A 21480-nucleotide genomic window follows, 5' to 3' on the forward strand; every position below is an offset into this window, starting at 1 on the left:
GTAGTAATATAAATAATTCCTGTCTACAGAAAGGCAAATAATGCCTCATAGAATGCTACTGATTATCACCTTCGGAATAGTGACTAATTTCATACCAATTTTTAAAGTGATTTTAGCCTTCCTTACCTGATTATAAAAGTACAGTACTCTAGCTTCTCTTTTGATGTGGTTGTAATATCTTACTGGTTCTCTCCTTAATCAATGAGTTAAATAAAATCTTTGACAAGTATTCATCTTATATTTGTATGAGTCATGATTTTATCTTTTTAAAAAATCATCCTTAAACAGTTACATGCACACATATACACATGTATCCAATCACATGCATATACACACACACACACAATCCTGTAGGACAATTTTCTCATTTATTTCTAATAATTTTTGTTAATTTTTTTATTCTACCCATGGCAACCCAGCAGATAGTCCCACAAAGACCCAAGAATAGAGAGCCGGCAGGTTGAGTTTGATCCCCTAACATATGTTTGCTGAGGGCCCATTCAGGGTCCAGATCTGGTCTGGCAGTGGGCAGAGAGTCAGGTACCAAATACACATCTCATTTGTTCAACCTGGCTTCGCAAGGAAGGATCAGAAACACTACATAGGAGAGGGTTCTCTAGGGGAAGAACAAACCCTATCACCCAAAGAAGGAACTGCAGGAAGAGTCCTGAAAACAAGTCTACAGGGATTTCAACAAGCACAGATGGGGCTGGAGAGGCCCTGAGGCCACAAAAGGCATCAGTGCGGGCCTGGAGGTGGACACACAAGGGTTGTTTAAGGAAACAGCAGTTTGGCTAAAGTGGAGGCAAGTGTTGCTTTGCATAAGACTAGAAGAGACAGGGGAGAGATGGAAACTCTCCTTTTCACAATGTGTGGTTTTGACTTGGGCATTTGGATGCCATAGACATGTGAACACCATTTTGACTGCTTATTCTACTCTTCCAGATACTTCAGCTCAACTTGCAAACAGGGGAACAATCACAAACTGCTAAGCATGAACAGTGAATGGAAAAGAATGAGTTGACTATGGCCATGTTTTAACAGAAAATTCCTCAGGCCAGCTCTCGCATCTCTTGCACACATGACTTGGGGCTCTGAGTTGCTGTGTTGCTGGTGGTAGCAGATGCACCGCTGGCCACAGCTGAAAGGTTTATGGTTTGTTTCTTAGGGTCAGGAAGTAGGTATGAAATCTTTTGGTGTTTGTTGCCAATGTCGAAATGCCTCTATTATGTCATCAGCACTCTGCAAGACACTCAGCACCCACTAGCTTACATCATGTGCCACATCCCCAGACGCAAGTTTCTCTCAGAAACACTCATGAAGACAGACCAATTCTCTCTCATTCTAGCTCAGTCTCTCTCCTTCACTCAGAGGCATCACTGAAATACAGTGTTGGAAGTCCACATGATGGCTAAAAACTGGCTGACAAAATATTCATTATCATAAAACTGAAGGTGAAATAAATGCTCAAATGGCAGATCAAAAAGAAAAACTGGCATCAGAATGGTTGTATCTGAGCACAATGCCGCTCTGGAGGAGTGATGGCACAGAGCCCCCGTCCTAGCAAGGTGGATGAGGGGTTGAGGGAGAACACTAAAAACTATCTTTAACCAGGGATGTGAAAACCTTGAAACTATGTTTTGGAGAGATCGCTCCAGTAGCGGTGTGAGGGTGGCCCAGAGAGCGTCAAGTCCCGAAGCAATGAGACCAGCTGAAAGAAGATGACAGTTCAGGCCATAAGTAAAAGGGCCTGTCATACAAGGATGGAAGCCTCTGCCAATCCATTTGAGAATAGTCAAGTAGAGTCAAAAAGAATAACAACAACAACAGGTAATACTTACCAAACCCTCTATATGAGCCAGGCATAGTTCTAAACATTTTTTCATGTATTTACTCATTTAATCCTCACTGTAAGAGGTAGGCCCAGGGCTCAACTCAGGTGTCTGATTTAAGAGGCCATGCTCTCAGTCTCCATGCCCCTCATTTCTTGGTCTGAGGTTCCCACACCAATGCAGATCATCAATGCAGATCATATGTAATATGTATTCAGATCCCTTCGCTGCATAAGGTACAGGCTGGGGTGACAATTTCTCACAGATGAGTTTTTCCACTCATGCTCCCTTGGGGCTCTCCTAGGCTGGAGAGGGACTTTTTGATGCAGCAATACCTGGCGTGTCTCTCTGATTTCTATGGGTAGCTGAATTCCAGCCCCCCATGTGTGTGCAGCCGGACTCTCCTCTCTGTGCAGGCATTACAATCCTAGCTCCCAGCTGCAAAGGCTTATACACAGCAGTTTCTCTGAACTCTGCTCACTGTTTTGACTCCGAGAGCACTTTATTTTTAACACATGGTGACTTCCCTTTCTTGGCTTCTAATTTAGCTTTGCTTGTTGGTTTTTTAATTTGGTTGTATTTTATCCAGAATTTGTGTTTGTGTGTTTGAAGCAGGAGACTGGGAGGGAGAGGCTTATTTCTCAGTCTACCATATTGCCTAAGAGCCTAAAACACAGTCTGTTAAGAGAGTCTTCTGGCACTCACCATCATCTTCCTGGAAACCAAAGTTTGATTTCAGACATGCCAAGTGCGAGCTGTCAAAGGAACATGCAAGCAGAGGGCTCTACACAGCAGACAGCTGGAACAGGGTTCTAGGGTACAGGAGAGAGATCAGGGCTGTAACTGAAAAGCCAGCCATCACTGGGGTACAGCAGGTGACACCTGAAGCTCCCCAAGTGGATGAGACCACCAAGGGATGGCAAATAGATCAGGGAAGGTGGAGAGGTCACCGCCTTGCAGAAGATCCACATCCACAGAAACAAAAGGAGTCAAGAGGAAGAAAATTAAGCCAAGGGAAAAGAGATTTTTCAAGATGGGAGTTATGAACAGTGTCCAATGTTGTAGCAATGTCAAGGAAGATGAGGGTGCAAATGTCAGCAGATCTGACTGAGAACTTCTGAGAAGCAGTTCCAAGCCAGACTATGAGGAATGATGAGGATGTGTGAGTGAAGGCTGCAAATGTTGGTTTCCTCTGCATCCATCTCCTTATCGCCTCACCTGACTCACCTCCCACCTGATCAAATGCTCAGAAATGCCTCCAAAAAGCAGCTCAGGCCTATCACCACCTTCTCAACAACAGCAGAGGGTGGCTACCACTGAGGCACTGCGTCAGACAAAGTGGGGCAAAGGGCACTTCCTGGATGAAGGACTTTGAATTCCAAAGTATGTGAATGTCACACATCTGCTGTCCTGTGATATTTGCCAAGTGGCCTTAGTTCTTTTAGTACAAGGAGAGATTCTCTGAATTGCACAGCTCAATGACTGTGTCCCCAGATATCTAGGACTGAGAGCCCCATTCCCAGGATCGTTCCCCTCCCAGGTCACCACCCTCCAGACCAGGCCTCCTGACCTGCCTTTCAAGAACTTCAGTTTTCACAATGCTGCGGCAAATGAGTCAAACTCTTTGGATCAATTCAGTAGGAAAGAGTGAATCACTCTGGGAACATGCACAGAGCAAGAAGAGCATGTACATATGTGTGCACACATGTGGTGTGTGTGTTTACGCACATGCGCACACATGGCGTGTCTAGCACCTGACTGTAATTACTGTAATGAGTGACTCATCCATACTCTAGGAATTCCATACCCCTAGATCACTCACAAAGCAGTCAGTCTCCTCTTGAGATCACTCTAATCAAAGAAAAAGTTTCATCAGCTTCTCAGTTGCTCAAGCCCAAAACCTAGGACTCACCCCTCATTCTCTTCTCCTCATCTCGACATCTCATCCAGCACACAACCTGTCAGCTCTCCCCAGCATATCCAGTATCAGCCTGCTGTTCTAATATCCCCAGCCACACCCTGATCCTGCCAACATCCCCTTGCTCCTGAATTCTGCCCTAACCTCCTGAGTAGGCTCCCAGTTTCCACTCTTGGTCCCCATCCCCCACCCAATTTATTTTTCACAGTAGCAACAGTAATTAAAAACACAAAAACCAAAGAGCAACTGGAAGCCAGATTGTGTCCGTCTCCTGTTTGAAATCCTTCACTGCACTTGGAACAGAACCTAACTCCTCTCCCAGGCTTTCAGCCCAACATGATTGGCCCCGCTGCCCAGCCACTGCCTCGTACATCCATCTCCTCCTGGCACGCTGAGCTCTGGCCACACTGACCTCTGAGTTCCTTGTTCACATCAAGCTGATTCCTGTGCAGGGCTTTGCACCAGCCATCTCCTCTGTCTGGGATGCTCATCCCCTCATCTTGGCATGACTGGTTCCTTTTTGTCATTCAGGCCTTGATTGAAAGTACATGGCTGAATGTACGTTACGCCTGTACTTCAGCATGACGTTAGGGAAGTGAGGCCCTCCCTAATGCCACACTAAAGCAGATACTCGGTCATTCTCTGTCATGTATTCTGCATCGCTTTTCTTCCAATTTGACAGCTCCCTGCTGATCACTTCATGTATTCAATAAACATTTATTGATCACGTCTTGTGCCAGCCAGACTAGGCACATGTTTATTCTCCCTGAGTAACATGAAAGCCCATGAGGACAGGGCCTTGACTACGGCTTCAGAACCTGACATTTGAGAAATGTTTGATTTGCAGAATGAATAAGAGCCACATGGTGATGTGTACTCAGGAAATCAGAATTGGCTGCTACACCTTCCTGCTCAGGTTTCATGGTTTTAAGGGAGCCAATATTCCAAAGTCGTCGCAGTGTTGGGGTAAATCATTCCCCATCTGCATTCTTCCAGGCCAGCTATGGTAGCCTTCCTGTTTGTGTATGCAGACAGCATTTATTAAGGGCCTACTGTGTACAGGCCTATGTTCAGTGTCAGTCTGTCCTGTCTAGCTCACCCAGCAGCTAGCACTTAGCAGCCACCCATGGAGAGGCCAAGAGGACGCCCCGCCCTAGCTTAATGACCAACTCTCTGGAGGTCATCCACGATGTGGCCAAGTAACAGGTATCCTGCCACACCTGTAACTCCCTTCCACCAGGTTTCCCAGATATTCAGGCTTTCAGTGCAACCCACAGGGACGGCACAGAGAGCTGGCCTGCCCTGTCCCCGGGCCCTGTGTGCTAGCTGCATTTCTCTAGCCCCATTTCCAAAGCAGTGTGTCTATTTGTCCCTGCCCTGTGCCCAGCCTGATTCTCTCATAGGTTCTTACCATTAGCAAGCCATCCAACACACCCGCCAAGAAGATGGACTGTGGATTCCAGCAGGACAAGGCTGTGTCATGCTGGTTCTGTCACTCACTAGCTCTGGATCTTGAACAAGTCATTCTACCTCTTCAAACCTCAGTTTTCCTCCTCTGCAAAACAAAAACTATCACAGCACTGACCTTTGGGGATGTTATGGTTGGTTCCTCCAGTGCCACCTGCACCTCTCTACTCTGTGGCACATGAGGCCTCACCAGTTCCAACTCAAAGGACAAGTGAGCAGAGAGGAAACAGCTCTCTTTGGGCAACATTTCTATGGCAATCTCATACCAGAAATTAATAGCAAAAGAAAGATGCAATGCAACTCAGGACAACACATACAATTCAAACAACAAATGTATAGTGGCTGGGCACCAAGGATACAGAGAAAAATCAACATCATCAACGAGGCATGCAGTCAAAGGGGGTGGCAGACCTATAAACAAAACTGCAGAGTCGGTGCATGCTCCACCCTGCGTGCTGTTATCAGACAGGTGCATCAAGAATACAGACAGTGGAGTCTGCCATTCCACTGGGGATGGGGGTGATTTGGATGAAATAAAAAGATGATGAGTTTGGCCCCCTCTGTTTCCTAAATGCTCTATGCCAACCAACCGTAGTCCTTGGATTAACAAGACACATGAGTAAGAGGTAAGAGTCTGATCTAAAACAAAGGCTGAATAGTGGGTTCACCAAAAACAAGCAGCTACCCCACAAGTGACCTTGGAGACCTCATGTTGTAATCCACACAGTGTGTTTCACCTCCTATCTCCCTGACACAATATTGTGGCAGTTGCCATTCTCATTTCCTAGGATGCTGCATCTACCCACCTTTTGCCCTGGTAAGTGGCTCTCTGTAACCAAAAAAAAAGCCCTGGCTCACCCTTAGGACACAATAGGGAGGTTTCTCAGAATAGGAACAGGGACATGTTGTTGCCCTGAGTCTCCTGCTCTTTGGTGACATGTAATCTTAGCTCCCTGGCATCTTCCTCTTCCCCACCAGCTAAATGCCCACTGAGGTGCAAAGACAGGAACCAACCAAGGGAAGTAGAGGAGCAACAGAAGCCATGGTATAAACAATCCAAGGAATGCGTGGCCAGAAGGCGTTTGTAAGGCAGCCTTCAAAGTCCTGCCGCAGCTCTCTGGCTCACTGGCTGCATGTCTCCTCCCTGACAGGCCCTCCTCTGACTGCTCTTTCTGCTGCACGCCAGCAACCAGGTGCCAGGCCAGCAGCAGCCACAGCCAAGACAGACCCAAATGCCCGGGAGGTACCGGTAGTCTACCAATCTTATTTTCCAAGTTCCTAATGCAATACTTATGGTACAAAAGGGAAAACAAAAACAAAAATTAAAAAAATAAGACCCCTCTCTTGTTTTGGGTGACAGGGGGTAGGCTGGAATTGTCTTTTTTGTTGAGTAGGGTACAGTGGTTAAGAGCATGGATTCTGGAGCCAGGCTGCTTAGGTGTGATCCTAGCCCTGCCACTTAGCTGTGGGACCCTGCATAAACCATTCTACCATTCTGTGTCTGTTTCCTCATCTATAAATGACAATAGTAACAGTGCCTATCTCAATGGGCAGCTGTCAGAACAAAATGGTTAATATACATAAAGTGTTTAGGGGCCAGGTATAATGGCTGACACCTATAATCCTAACAGTTTGGGAGGCTGAGGCAGGAGGACTGCTTGAGCCCAGAAGTTTGAGACCAGCCTGGGCAACATAGCAAGGCACCATCTCTACAAAAAACTTAAAAATTAGTTGGATGTGGTGTGGCCTGTAGTCCCAGTTACTCAGGAGGCTGAGGTAGAAGGACTGCTTGAGCCCAAGAGGCTGAGGCTGCAGTATGCTGTGTTCAGGCCACTGCACTCCAGCTTGGTGACAGAGTGAGACGACAGAAGGAAGGATGGATGGACAGAAGGAAGGAAGGAAGGAAGGAAGGAAGGAAGGAGAAAGAGAGAAAGAAAGAGAGAAAGAAAGATAAAGAAAGAGAGAGAGAAAGAGAGAAAGAAAGAAAGAGAGAGAGAGAGAGACAGAGAGAGAGACAGAAAGAAAGAAAGAGTGAGCATTTAGGGCAGTGCCTGCCACATGTTTTTATCTTGGCATATGTGTGAGGAAGAACATGACCCAGATGGCCTGGAAGGGAGCTAGGTGAATATGCCCGTGCCTTTGAAAGGGTCCTGGGTGCAAATTCCATTCCAGGCTCCCCAAGGAAGTTTCCCCTCTCTCTCTCTCTCAATCTCTCTCTCTTTTTTAGAGATGGGGTCTTACTCTGTCACCCAAGCTGGAGGGTAGTAGCATAATCATAACTTACTGCTGCCTTGAGTTCCTGGGCTCAAGGGATCTTCCTGACTCAGTCTCCTGCGTAGCTGTGACACAGGTGCACACTACCGTGCACACTACCATGCCCAGCTAATTCTGTGAATTTTTGCAAAGATGAGGTCTTGCTATGTTGTCTAGGCTGGTCTTAAACTCCTGGCCTTAAGCGATCCTCCCACCCCCAGCTTCCCAAAGTACTGGGATTATAGGAGTGAGTCACTGCACCTGGCCTGGAGGTTTATTTTCATTACAGCAAAGAAGCATCAACAGGAGTGAAGACCCAGCCACCTTGAGCAGGGCCTGTCAAGCCTAACAGAGTGGTCCTGGGTACTGCTGTGACCTGCTGCTGCCCACTGTCCTGGCAGGACACAGCATCCCCTGGAGGACACCACAGCTTCATCCATGGGCCTGGCCCTATCACTGAGTGGACCATATCTCTGCGCAAGACCCTTAGACACCCTAGCCCTCTGTGCTAACTATCTCTGCCTCCACCAACTGTATAGCTTATAGGGATTGTTGAGAGTTACAATATTATTGACAGTAAAGTCTAGGCATCATGAGAAGATTCAAAAATCATCCCTCTGGGTCCTCACATAGCTCCCAGCAATCCAAGAAACAATAACAGCATCTAAGTGATGGAAAATTCATTTTAAAAAGAAATCTCCAAGCAACTTTTGAAAAAAAAGCCTTACTGGTCAGAATGACTTGGAATCACAGGGCTGGCAGCAACTGCTAAGACCGGTGGCTTCCAAACTTGCTTTTGACCTCCAAAGCCATTGCTCAGTTGAAATTCACCCAAAAGTCCAGTACATAAAACTGATACAAACAGAGCTGCTCTGGTGGAAATAGTGCCCGAACCGCCTGCTTGGCAGCATCTCTCCACAATCTCAGCCCCTGGTGGCGCCCAAGGCAACTCTAAGGAACCCCTGGGACTCCACGAAGCACTGATGGAAAACCAAGAATCTACACCAACCTCCCCGAGTTGATACGAGAAAACGAGTCGCACAGAAGTCATGCTCTGAATGGCATCTGAATGCAAACCCAGTTTTCTGACACTGGGCTAAAACTTCTCACTCTACTTTGCGAGGACTAGATCTATGGAAAACGGCAATTTAAAGAAATAAGGCTCATTTTCGATCACCTACAACATAATCCCTGAGTATTTTAAAGGCCCTTGAACCAGCCAAGTAGGAAACAGAGCCCAGTCCCACGAACTGGCAGAAAGAAGTTCGGAAATGAGTTGCAGAAGCACATCTGACAATTCCATACAGTTTCTGTCAGTTCCATGGGATATAAACAGGTCTTGAAAGGTTTGCGCTGTGTGGCTGTGAGAGACCCCAGATCAGGCAGGCCAGGAGGTGAATGCTAATGAGCTATGGAGATAGCAATTACTTCCCCCATGTCAGGCACTATGCCAAGAGAAGGAGGATAAAGAGGTCTGAGATATTTTTTGAGTATTTTTACAGCAGAAAAACTTTCCTACAGACTGAATTATGTAACTATCAGACTCCACCTCTGAGCTGAAATTATCCAGGGCCTTAGGAAAAAAATCCGTTTTTTCCTACACGGGGGTCACAGGTTTCTCCAGGGAAACTTAGCAGTATGGCTAGTGACCCAGGGCAGCTGCGAACCATCAGCCCAGAGACCTTCCCAAGGGCAGTTTGGAGCCTGCCAGAGAAAAATTCCAGCCAAGTGGAGGGCAGAAGTCACGCTGCTGACCCGGTCATCACACATGACGTGGTGGTGTCCAAGAAGATCCACTCTGGGGGATTCTGACCCCAGCCACGTCAGCACCTTCATCATTCCCTGGTGCCAAAATGGGGATGGGGTCACTGATGGAGTGAGGATGCCTACAGAACTGTCATCAACTCATAGTAACTCTGTCATTGACAAAGTATAGACAGTAAGAGAAAGGCTGGGGCTTGTGGAATAAAGAATTTCACCAATGAAATGATAGCCGAAATCAGACAGACTCAAGGAGATTAACTTACAGCCCAGGTTTTTGTCAGTCTGAAGATGGGAGCACTTTGTAATGCTGACACCACAGACATGAGAGAATGAAGGTTGTTGAGTTCTAGAAGTTTCTGAAAAAAAGATATGGAATAGATTATTTTGCTGCTATAAACAACAGAACAAAAACATTTTCAAGTGTTACCAAATGTCATATTTATAAAATTCAATTACACTTAAAAATATCTCATGTAGAAAACATAGTTCTAAGGAGTTCATAGAAACCATATGCTTTTTTTCCTCTCAAATTGTCAAAAGGTGAGTCTGCATCTAAAACATGTGCAAAATTTCATAAGCTGACTAGTCTGGACAGAAACGTGGCACGGGGTAAGGTTTGATAATGTGCATTACGTCTTTTTTTAGACAAATCTGAATACTGTCCCAGCAGGCTTTTGTAAACTAAAACCCCAACTGTGCCAGCAGCATCAATGTGGGTCTTCTATGATTATCTTAACACCAGAAGGAGACAGAGGCCGAGGAAAGATGGTACCAATAATCTGCATAATCCCTCTCAGCTGGGAAGGCAGTGCTCGGGCTTCCCCATCACTTGACCATGTTCCTTTGAACCAGACCCCAAATTAGCGAGAACATTTGGATTCAATTCAGTCTCAGACAAGTTTCTTACTATGGAGGGAAACAGAATGAGACACAGCCGAGTGTAAGTGCAGAAAAATGCAACTGCTCTGTTCCTGGTTTTATGCTACCGGAAACTTGCTAACAGGACGGGGGTGCCGTTTCTCATTCTTGGGAGACAGTGAAGTTTGGGTTATTAGGCAGGCTCTATGGAACCAGAAGACCTGGTTCCAATCCCAGCTCCCACTACTTGTGTGTCCTTCAGCAAGTTACCTAATCCTTCTGAGCCTTGGTGTCCTCATACTTAAAGTGCGGAAGGCAATCACGACACTTCTGCCACATGAGACAGTGCATATCAACTGCCTAGACCAGTGGCTGGTCCCAGGGCAGGAGCTCAGTACAATGTGAGTCTCAGCCTTGTCTTTTCCCACCCCTGTCACTTAAGTATTTCCAAGCTCAGGTGCCCCTTCCTCTAATATGTCTTTCCTGACCGTGTCCCCAAAGAAGTCCATGCGTATCCGTAGCACACTGGATTGTACTTGCCTCTCTCTCACCCTGGCTGTTTCCTGAGAGCAGAGACAAAGTTTTATCTACCACCGTGTCTCTCATACCCAGTACAGTGCCCAGCACATTGTAGGGCCTAGTGAAATGCATAAAGAAAGGAAAAGCCCTTATACTCAGTCCTCACAGCTCTATTCCTGCTTGGAAATTTCTCTCTCAACACATGAGCTATTTCATTTCATACATCTCGTAACATTCTCTAATTGTTTCCTGTGTGTAAGAATAGATTCTCTAGGCCGGGCGTGGTGGCTCAACCCTGTAATCCCAGCACTTTGGGAGGCCGAGACGGGCAGATCATGAGGTCAGGAGATCGAGACCATCCTGCCTAACACGGTGAAACCCCGTCTCTACTAAAAATACAAAAAAACTAGCCGGGCGAGGTGGCGGGCGCCTGTAGTCCCAGCTACTTGGGAGGCTGAGGCAGGAGAATGGCGGGAACCCGGGAGGTGGAGCTTGCAGTGAGCTGAGATCCGGCCACTGCACTCCAGCCTGGGCAACAGAGAGAGACTCCGTCTTAAAAAAAAAAAAGAATAGATTCTCTAAGTGAACTGAATTTCATTCCATGTATCTGCATTGCTACGCCTGTCACAGAACTTCTTTTTAGAGCTGAAAGGGCTATGGAAATTATCTAACCCACCCCTTTCATTTTATAGATGGGAAAACCAAGGCCCAGAGAAAGGAAGGGGCTTGCACAAGGAAAGACCCAGGGCACAGAGCCAGCATGACAGTCTGCCACACAGAAAATGGCAGAGATTAAGGAGGGATCATTTTGGATTCCATGGGTGGGCCCCATAAACACATTTCCAAACTGACAGCCAAGGAGGACTGGAACCACATCCTACTTTCTCTTGTGGCCCAGCACAGAACTGATTGACAGCAACAAATATTATTAAGCCCAGCACCAGTTCCAAGTACTTCAGGAGAATGCACAGGAAGTAAATGTGGGCTGGGCGCAGTGGCTCACGCCTGTAATCCCAGCACTTTGGGAGGCCAAGTTCAGGCGGATCACCAGGTCAGGAGATCGAGACCGTCCTGGCTAACATGGTGAAACCACATCTCTGCTAAAACTACAAAAAATTAGCCGGGTGTGGTGGCGGACGCCTGTAGTCCCAGATACTCGGGAGGCTAAGGCAGGAGAATGGCGTGAACCCGGAAGGCCGAGATCACGCCACTGCACTCCAGCCTGGGCAACAGAGCAAGACTCTGTCTCAAAAAAAAAAAAAAAAAAAAGGAAGTAAATGTGGCCACTGCTCTTAACATAAATAGATGATGCACTTAACCTGCCCATGAGGCCAGCAGAGCAGCTTCCCTGAAGGCACAGAGGCATGACTCCAATTCCTGCCCCGCTACTGACTGGCCATGGGGGGGCGGGGGGGGGGGGCCCTGAGCACAGACACTTCACCTCTCTAAGCTCTCCTTCCTCTGCAAATGGAATTATAATCATATGAGCACTGAATATTACCAGGTCAGTAAAGCAGCTGACCATAGCATGGTGCCTGGCTCATAAGGGGCCTCTGTAAAGGGCAGCTTTCCTAGGACCTGGGTGGGAAGACAACACATGCATACATGAAGCAAGCAGCGAAACACCCAGCACAATGCTGCAGCCGAGAGTCAGGCAAGCCTGGGTGGTTGAAACCAGTGTATGGGGAGGAGCTGCTGGGCATGAGTGGTCCAGGAAGGCCCACGGGATGGCACAGCATTCCTAGAGATAAGGGAAGAGGAGGGAAAAGGTGATGCCCAACAAGGACAGAACCTATCAGGCCAGGGGGCAGGAGGTGGGCATCGGGGGCTGCAGGGTCATTTGGCCCAGACCTGAAGCTCAGTGGGAGGTGGGTGGGGTCTGCTGACTGCTGACAATATTGTGCAGGATGTGATGATATCACAAGCATTGAGCATTGACACTAACTAAAATCCATCAACCCCCAGAACTGGCTAAATCTAAAGTAGGAGAATGAATGGATTCCAGGGACAGCCTGTGGGTCCTGCCTTGTGGAGAGACTGTGAAAGCCCAGGTAAGGAGAAGGGCTGGCTGCCAACATTATAGGGTATGGGGGCATGCTGCCAATTTGCACACAAGGTGCTAGGGGGCTGGTGAGCACCCAGGCAAGTCTAACAGCTGGCTCTGCCTGGGGAAGTCAAGCCACAGCACCCTGTTTGAACTCTGCCCAGCAGGCCCACAGCAAAGCAGCTCCCGAAGTACTGAGGAAACATATTTTTGAGGAGGAGGTGTGGGAGAGAAAAGGAAAAGGAAGGAAAAATAATAATAAAAAGCTTACCTTGGCTATTTTCACAAAATGGCTGAGGATTTCTGCCCTTATTTTTAAAGTCTGTGCTGTTAGAATTTCTCGTACAACCCAAAAACTGACCTGTAGAGTCAAATACACACACATACACACCAGAAAAGTTGTTAATTGCTGGACCACCCATGTCACCCATGCCCACCACTGTTATGGGATTTCCAAGAGGTCAGGAAACTGGGAGAGGATAGCCTGGGGTCACATGAGTTAAAGAGTTCCTCTACAGCACCCAACCCTGCAAATGGGCTGTGTTTTCAGCATCCTGTCTCCAGTGCACCCTGTAGTGGCCAAGAGAAAGCAGCACTTTCCTCATCATCTGGGGAGAGTTGGGCCTCCATGACACAAGTCTTGAGAAGAGCTGCTGGGAATCCTGAGATGAATCAGACTGAATTCCTGCCCAGAAGGATCCCAGTTGTGGGGAGATCATGGATGATGGGTGGATGGAGGGACAGATGGACACATAGCCAAACGGACATATACATTGGCAGGACCACTTGTGAGGTCCATATCCCCAGCCAGCCCTAAGATGAGGAGGATTCATCAATATTTGCACAATTTTAACAAATTTAATTTTTCAGGAGAGGCCCATCCCATAACGTGAATGATACGGAAGTGGAAGAATCCCTTTTCAAGTTCCATAAAGCAATGCAGGTTACAGGGCATGTTTTCCTGGAGACAGCATGCACCAAAAAGGGTATGCTGGTAGCTTTGGTTCAGAAACCCATTCATGCTTGACCTCTCACATACTGCAACAGCCCGAAGCCCTGTGTCTGATGGTGGAACAGGAAAGTCATCTACCAGAGTGGAGCTGACTCACATGGCACCTCAATGCAACGGAAGAGACTCATGCCAAGAAATGCTGGGAAGTGGCTAGCTCTTCCTGTTTATGTTTCACTTCTGTAACAACAGTTCTATGTGAAACACGGATGCCCAAGAGTGCAATGACAGCACTACAAAGAAAGGTGGAGAGCCAGGCAAAGCACGGGGCATAGGGAGAATTAAAAGGAAGGCAAGGCATCTAAAACCCCTAAACTTTACAGGGAAAAATACACTTAAGGATATTCCAGAGCTAATAAAACAAGCTTACTGCTGCAATAAAATGTATTATCGTTATTGAAATACCATCACTTTTCAAACAGAAAGCAAAGAAAGAGAAACCAAGAATCAACAATGTGCTTTTTATGTTAAGCAGGAGTATTATAGAAATGTTTTCTCAGTGTAATTATCTGTGGTTGCCTCCAGGACATGACTGGGTTTCCACAGAATCATTTTTTCCAAGGAATTGCCCACAATTAAGTTCAGACTCAAATATTTACTAGCCAGGTACAGAAAAAAGTTTTTCTAAATACCAAATGGGGTGCCCATAAACCTTACATTTTTATGCCACATTATCACACTCAAGTGTGATAGTTTACATGTACAATTTAACCGATTCCTGCATGTCAGAGAATCATATGTTTAAGGCATATTATGGAACACGGAAGCATTGACTCTGGAGCTGCAGTACACATTGTGCAGAGGCAACTCTGAGTCAACAACTCGATTCAGCAGAGTTCCATGAAGCCCCTTCTGTGTGCGGGTTCCAGGCACTGGGAGTCCAGACCTTCCTGAAATTGAGGTGACCAAAGGAGGAGGCAGAATCCTTAAAGAATCACTATATTACAAGGCAGCTGGTAATCATGGCCATGGAAGAAGTTCAAACAGTAAACCAAAGTATGAGGGAGGTAATAATGATAGAGGAAGGCTTCTCGAAGAAGACAGGCCTTGAAAGATGGGTGACTTTAAAGAAGAGAAGACTGAAATGTGGCTATATGTTCCATGACCAGGGATGGCTGGGTAGGCTGAGAGCACTGGTGTTGCAGGAGTACTGTGGGTGGGGGTCATGAATGAGGATGAGGGTGGAGAGAGAGAAAAAGACCAGATTGGGTGTGTGGTGGGGAGGGTAGGACTGGTGCAACAAGGTGAGAGGAAGGAACTAAAACACTCTTCTACACAGGGACTTTCAGAGGCTTCTGAGCAGGGTGATAGATGAGATCCTTTGGAAGGATAGAGATACCCATTAGAAAACTGATGCAATGATCTCAGTGAGATATGAGGAGGTCTGAGCCAGGGCCATGCCAAAGGAGATGGAAAGAAGAAGGAGATAAGGAAGACATTACAAAGGTAGAATCAGCATAGTTTAAAACACTTTTTATTTTATTCTCTTTTCTAACGACTTAAGAAAAGAAAACTTAAGCTTTTAACTTCAGAAGTTTGATGCAGAAAACAAGGAAAACAGAGATAAGTACAAAACGAAAGAAATTTCAGTCTCACATATAGATCAACATCATAAACACTGTGGTATGCGTCCTTCTGGTCTTTCTTTTTATTTTTCTTTTTTTTGAGAGGGCGTCTCACTCTGTCACCGAGGCTGGAGTGCAGTGGCACGATCTTCGCTCACTGCAACCTCCGCTACCTGGGTTCAAGGGATTCTCCTGCCTCAGCCTCCTTAGTAGCTGGGATTACAGGCATGCGCCACCACACCTAGCTAATTTTTGTATTTTTAGTAGAGATGGGGGTTTCACCATATTGGCCAGGCTGGTCTTGAACTCCTGACCTCAAGTGATCTGCCTGCGTCGGCCTCCCAAAGTGCTGGGATTACAGGCATGAGCCACTGTGCCCGACCATCTTCTTTTTCTCTATATAGAACATGTTTGTCTTTTAAAACTAAACTGCTGTATATTAATTATATATCACAAGAATTTTTATAAGTGAATATTCCTCTACAATTTTTAGCAGCTTCCAAGTATTTCATCATAGAGAAGTATCATCATTTTCTTAAATAATCCTCTACTGTTGAATAGGTTATTTCTAATTTTGTTGTAATAATGCTGAGATGAACATCTTTATACAGATGTTTGTACACTTTTTATTAAGGTCCTCAGATAAAGTCCTGTAAAGTGGAGTGAATAAAAGTGTGTGTACCTGTTTTCAAAAGTATATGTAAAAAAACATGGCCTCCAAAAGGTCTATTTGATTACTCCTCAACAAGTTGAAGCAGATCCATGTTGCCATACACAGGCCAATACCAGTTACTATCATTTTTTTTTAACTAATTCAGTGGAAAAAAATGGTATTTCACAGTTTCAATTTCACATTTCTTTCATGACTATTCAGGTGTTTTTTGTTTGTTTGTTTGTTTTGCTTTTTCTCAGTTAACATTTTTTGTTCCAAATATTTATAGGTCATTTGTACTATTTGCCTTCTGAATTGCCTATGCAGGTCCTTACGGAGAACTATCTTTTTACTGGGACATCTTTCCTTCCAACCTCAAACTCCTGGGCTCAAGTATCCTCCCACCTCAGCCTGTCAAGTAGCTGAGACTACAGGCACGCATCACCACACTGGTTTTTTTTTTTTTTTTTTTTTTGTATGGATGGGGTCTCACTATGTCACCCAAGCAGGTTTTTTTCTTATTATTGATTGACAAAAACTCTTTGTGTATCAAATAAAAATACATGTTGTGAGTCATATATTGTACCAAGAGCATGTAGACATTGGTACTCTTATGCACTGTTTGGAGGAATGGAAATCAATAACATTTTGAAGAACAACTTGAACATATCTTTCAAGATGTTTAAGGTATAGTCTCCCTAGAATATTTACCTTATAAAAATACAGAAATATAGAAACACATACATACAAGCTTTCACTGAAGCACTATCTACAATTTTTAAAAGCCCATTGATAGGTAACTGGTTATGCAATTTACACTACCACCTCAAACTCTGAAAGGAAGTCAGTAAGCTCAGCCAATATTTAATGAGTGGGAAGTTACATTCTACCTTCTTGAGGTCTAATCTACATAGATTATTTGAAATTCTTCTGCATAAGAGATTTGTCGATTCTCCCGCATTTATTTCTATCAGTATAGACTTGTGAATATTTATTTTACACTTTGGGTTACAACCCAATACTGTTATTACATGCTGCTGAAGTTGTTCCAGCTTTAGCCTTCCAGAGTTCTTTCAGTTGGCTCCTGCATCCCTTTGACATAACCCCTGTATTGTTTTTGTTTATTAGTTTGAGCATTTTCTTACGTTCTGGCAATATAATACGCAACAGGCTCGTATTCTATATTTCTTGCCTTAGTCTTAAAATTAGTCATTTCTCCAAGGAACATTGGTTCCTTTTACCAAGTAACAGTATTAGAAACCAAGATTAGCACAAAACAGGTATGAAGTATGCTTGTTGCTACTGGGATATCATCGTTTCTGGGTCCTCTCAGCTGGCGGAGCCAAGAAATGTGTGTGTGTGTGTGTGTGTGTGTGTGTGTGCGCGCGCGTGCGTACTAACCCATGCCTATACACACATCTATAAAGATTTCTATATGTAACCATCTACATCTGCATTAAGTTACACATGAGTTCATACTGATGTCTCCAACTGTAATCCATTACCACATGGATCGTTCTAGCCTCCTCACACCTAGCTTATCTGTAATTTCCCACTCCAACAGTGAGATTGGTTCCCACCATCTGCCACTCATTTCCTTATGCTCTCTTATATTCATCCATTTCTTATATTGTTTGATTCCAGTATACAAGGATAATGGTTTCAGAATTGTTACCTGTCCCCCTTGGGAAACAACTTTATCAAATAGAGTATGATGCTTATACGTAGTTCCTTTGTCTTTAGTCTTATAGGCTCCATTCTATTACCAATTTACTTAGGCCAGCAATGTTTTCTCTCCCCCTCCTCAGTGAGGTTGTTCATACATTTATAATAGATTCTTTTGTTACATTCTGCTGTATCATTTTGTAACATTATCTGTAACAACATGTAACATTTTGTTACATGTTGTTACGTTATAAGATCCCTCAAGTTGAATTTAAAAAATTTGTATATATTAAGGTTTCAAGGGCTGGGGCGCGGTGGCCCACACCTGTAATCCCAGTACTTTGGGAGGCCGAGGTGGGTGGATCAGGAGGTCAGGAGATCGAGACCATCCTGGCTAACACGGTAAAATCCTGTTATCTACTAAAAGCACAAAAAAATTAGCCAGGCATGGTTGGGGTTGCCTGTAGTCCCAGCTACTCCGGAGGCTGAGGCAGGAGAATGGCATGAACCTGGGAGATGGAGCTTGCAGTGAGCCGAGATCGCACCACTGCACTCCAGCCTGGGCGACAGAGTTAGACTCCACCAAAAAAAAAAAAAGGTTTCCTCTTGGTGCTATAAAGTTCACAAATGCACTATGTCATGTATCCATTATGATAATATCATATAGTTTCACTGACTTTAAAAAAAAAACAAAAAAAAAACCCAGGCTTCACCTATTTAGCCCTCTCCCCTTTCCAAAGCCCTGACAAACACTGAGTTGTTTATCATCATCTCTATAGCTTTACCTTTTCCAGAATGTCAAAAAAGGAAATATAAATGTAAAAGTATAATCATGTTGATAACTTGATTTTTTGCTAGCAAGAACATCTTCTTTGCTCTGTAATAAACCAACAATAATGATTCAGGAGGAGGAAGAAAAGAGAAAAGGAATCCTCCATGTGTAACCTTTCAAGACTGGCTTTTTTTATTTAGCAATATGCACTTAAGATTCATCCATAACAAAAAGATGGGAACAACAGACACTGGGGACTATGAGAGGAAGGAGAGAGAGGGGGCAAAGGCTCAGAAACTACCTATTGGGTACTACGCTCACTACCTGGGTGACAAGATCATTCATACCCCAAAACCTCAGCATCATGCAATACACTCATGTAACAAAGATGCATATGTACTCTGAATCTAAAATAAAAGCTGAAATTATTATTTTTTTAAATATTCAGGCTGGGCATGGTGGATCACGCCTGTAATCCTGCACTTTAGGAGGCTGAGGCGGGCGGATCACCTGAGGTCAGGAGTTACAGACCAGCCTGACCAACATGGAGAAACCCCATCTGTATTAAAAACACAAAATTAGCCGGGTATGGTGGCGTATGCCTATAATCCCAGCTACTCAGGAGGCTGGGGCAGGAGAATCGCTTGAACCCAGGAGGTGGAGGATGTGGTGAGCTGAGATCACGCCACTGCACTCCAGCCTGGGGAACAAGAGCTAAACTCTGTCTCAAAAAAAGAAAAAAGAAAAAAAAAGGTTCATCCATGTCTTTACATGACTTGATAGCTCCTTTTCTCTTTTTTGGATGAATACTATTCCATTGTATGGATTTACCATGGTTCATTATCCATTTACCTTACCTACTGAAGGATGATATCTTGGCCACTTCTGATTTTCAACAACTATGAATAAAGGTGCTATAAACATTTGTGTGCTGTTTTTTGTGTGTGGATATAAGTTTTCAGATCAGCTAGGTAAATACCTAGGAATGCAGTTGCTGGACTGAGTGTCTCATTTTGCATTCCCACCAGCTATGAGTAAGAGTTTGTGTTGCTTCAGATCTTTGACGGCAACTGATGTTATCAGGGTTTTTTGTTTGTTTTATTTAGACATTCTAATAGGTATGTAGTGTTTTGTATTTCCCTAATGATAAATAATGTTGAGCATCTTGTCATATGTTTATTTGCCATCTGCATATCTTCTTTGGTGAGGTTTCTTCGGATATTTGACCATTTTTTAATTGGGCTGTTTTCTTATTGTTGAGTTTCAAGAGTATATTTTGGATACAAGACCTTTATCAGATATGTATTTTGCAAATATTTTCTCCCAATCTGTGTTGTCTTTTAATTCTCTTTACCATGTGTTTTGCAGAGTGAAAAAATTTAATTTTCATAAAGTCCCAACTTGTTTTTTCTTCATGAATTGTACTTTTGGTGTTTTATCTGATAACTCATTAATAAATCCAAGGTCATACAGGTTTTCTTCTATGTTTTCTCCTAAAAGTTTTACAGTTTTGTCTTTTACATTTAGGCCTATGATCCATTTTCAATTAATTTTTAGGAAAGGTCTAAGGTCTGTGTCTAGGTTTTTTTTTTTTTTTTTTTTTTTACATATACACACAAATATTTAAATTCTTCCAGCACCACTTGTCCTTTCTCCAAGATCAGCTGACCATATTTCTGTAGGTCTATTTATTGGCTCCATCGACCTACGTACGGGGTCAATTCTGTCGCCAATACCATGCTGTCTTGATAACTGTAGCTTTACAGTAAGTGCTGAAGTCAGGTAGAGTGAGCCCTCCAATTTTGTTCTTTTTCGGTATTGTGCTGATATTTGTAAAACAGCTTTCTAGGACTTTGATTGGGATTGCACTGAATCTATTGATCGAGTTAGGAAGAACTGACATCTTAACACTATTGAGTCTTCCACTCCATGAAGATGGAATATTTCTCTATTTATTTAGCTCTAGTTTGATTTCTTTTTTCAGTTTTTGAGGTTTCAAAACTCAAAAAATGAGTTTTTGTACATTAACAGAACCTGTACATATTTTGTTAGAGGTATACCTGTTTTTGTTGTGTGGTTTTTTTTTTGTTGTTGTTGCTGTTTTGGTGATATTGTAAATGGTATTGTTTGTTAACTTCAAATTGCAGTTCCTCATTGCTAGTCTAGATGAAATCAACTGACTTTTGCATACTGGCCTGTGTCTTGCAACTCTGCTTACTCACTTCTTTGTTCAAGGAGTAGTTTTGGAGATTTCTTTGGAATTTTCTACCTAGACAATCATGTCACCTATGTATAAAGGTTGTTTTACTTCCTCCTTTCCAATCTGTATACATTTTATTTATTTTCTTGTCTTACTGCACTAGCCAGGGCTTGCAGTAAGACGTTGCACAAAATGGGTAAGAGAGCACATCCTTGCCTTGTTCCCAATCTTAGGGGGAAAGTATTCAAGTATTCAGTGTCTTACCATTATGCATGATGTTGGCTGAAGGACTTTTGTAGATGTTCTTTATCAAGTTGAAGAAGCTCTGTTCTATTCCTAATTGGTTGAGTTTTTTTTTTTTTTTTTTTTAATTATGAATGACTACTGGACTTTGTCAGATGCTTTTTCAGGTCAAATGATATAATAATATGATTTTTCTACCCTAGCCTATTTTACAGTGGGCTACATTAATTGATTTCCAATTGCTGAAGGAGCCAAACATACCTGGAGTATATCCCCAGTGGGTCATGGTGCTAATAAACCTTTAATACACATAAGCTATTATTAACACAATTATTGTTATAGTGGTACAGGTAGCACTGGCATTTAACTACTGAGGACTATGATATCTGGGAAATGCCACAGTGGAATTATAAAAAAACAGAATAGCTATGGACACAACTTTATTCAGTTAACCAACCATGAATAAAAATAATCAAAGAATAAAACAAAGAAAAACAAGAAAAATCCAAGTTTAAGAATACTATTATTTCTTTTTTTTTTTTTTTTGAGACGGAGTCTTGCTCTGTCGTCCAGGCTGGGGTGCAGTGGCCGGATCTCAGCTCACTGCAAGCTCCGCCTCCCGGGTTCACGCCATTCTCCTGCCTCAGCCTCCCGAGTAGCTGGGACTACAGGCGCCCGCCACCTCGCCCGGCTAGTTTTTTGTATTTTTTAGTAGAGAC

The 21480-nt window shown here is 44.0% G+C and overlaps 1 protein-coding gene across 12 annotated transcripts in view; it reads right to left on the minus strand.

The window, feature by feature from the left end:
* RALGPS1 (Ral GEF with PH domain and SH3 binding motif 1) overlaps window positions 1-21480 on the minus strand; it is a 306693-nt gene that overhangs the window by 165196 nt on the left and 120017 nt on the right. For all 12 annotated transcript variants that reach the window (XR_002732590.1, XM_023217125.1, XM_023217126.2 and 9 more), the window contains exons 6-7: window positions 12927-13016; window positions 9498-9590 (exon numbers count right to left, since the gene is read on the minus strand). Coding sequence is in view for 11 of the 12 variants with exons in the window: in XM_023217125.1 (XP_023072893.1) it covers window positions 9498-9590; window positions 12927-13016 (183 nt within the window). In the remaining variant the exon portion in view is untranslated. The remainder of the gene's footprint in view (window positions 1-9497; window positions 9591-12926; window positions 13017-21480) is intronic.

The sequence above is a fragment of the Piliocolobus tephrosceles genome, chromosome 14 (genome assembly GCF_002776525.5).
Source record: "Piliocolobus tephrosceles isolate RC106 chromosome 14, ASM277652v3, whole genome shotgun sequence".
Lineage (NCBI taxonomy): Eukaryota > Metazoa > Chordata > Mammalia > Primates > Cercopithecidae > Piliocolobus > Piliocolobus tephrosceles.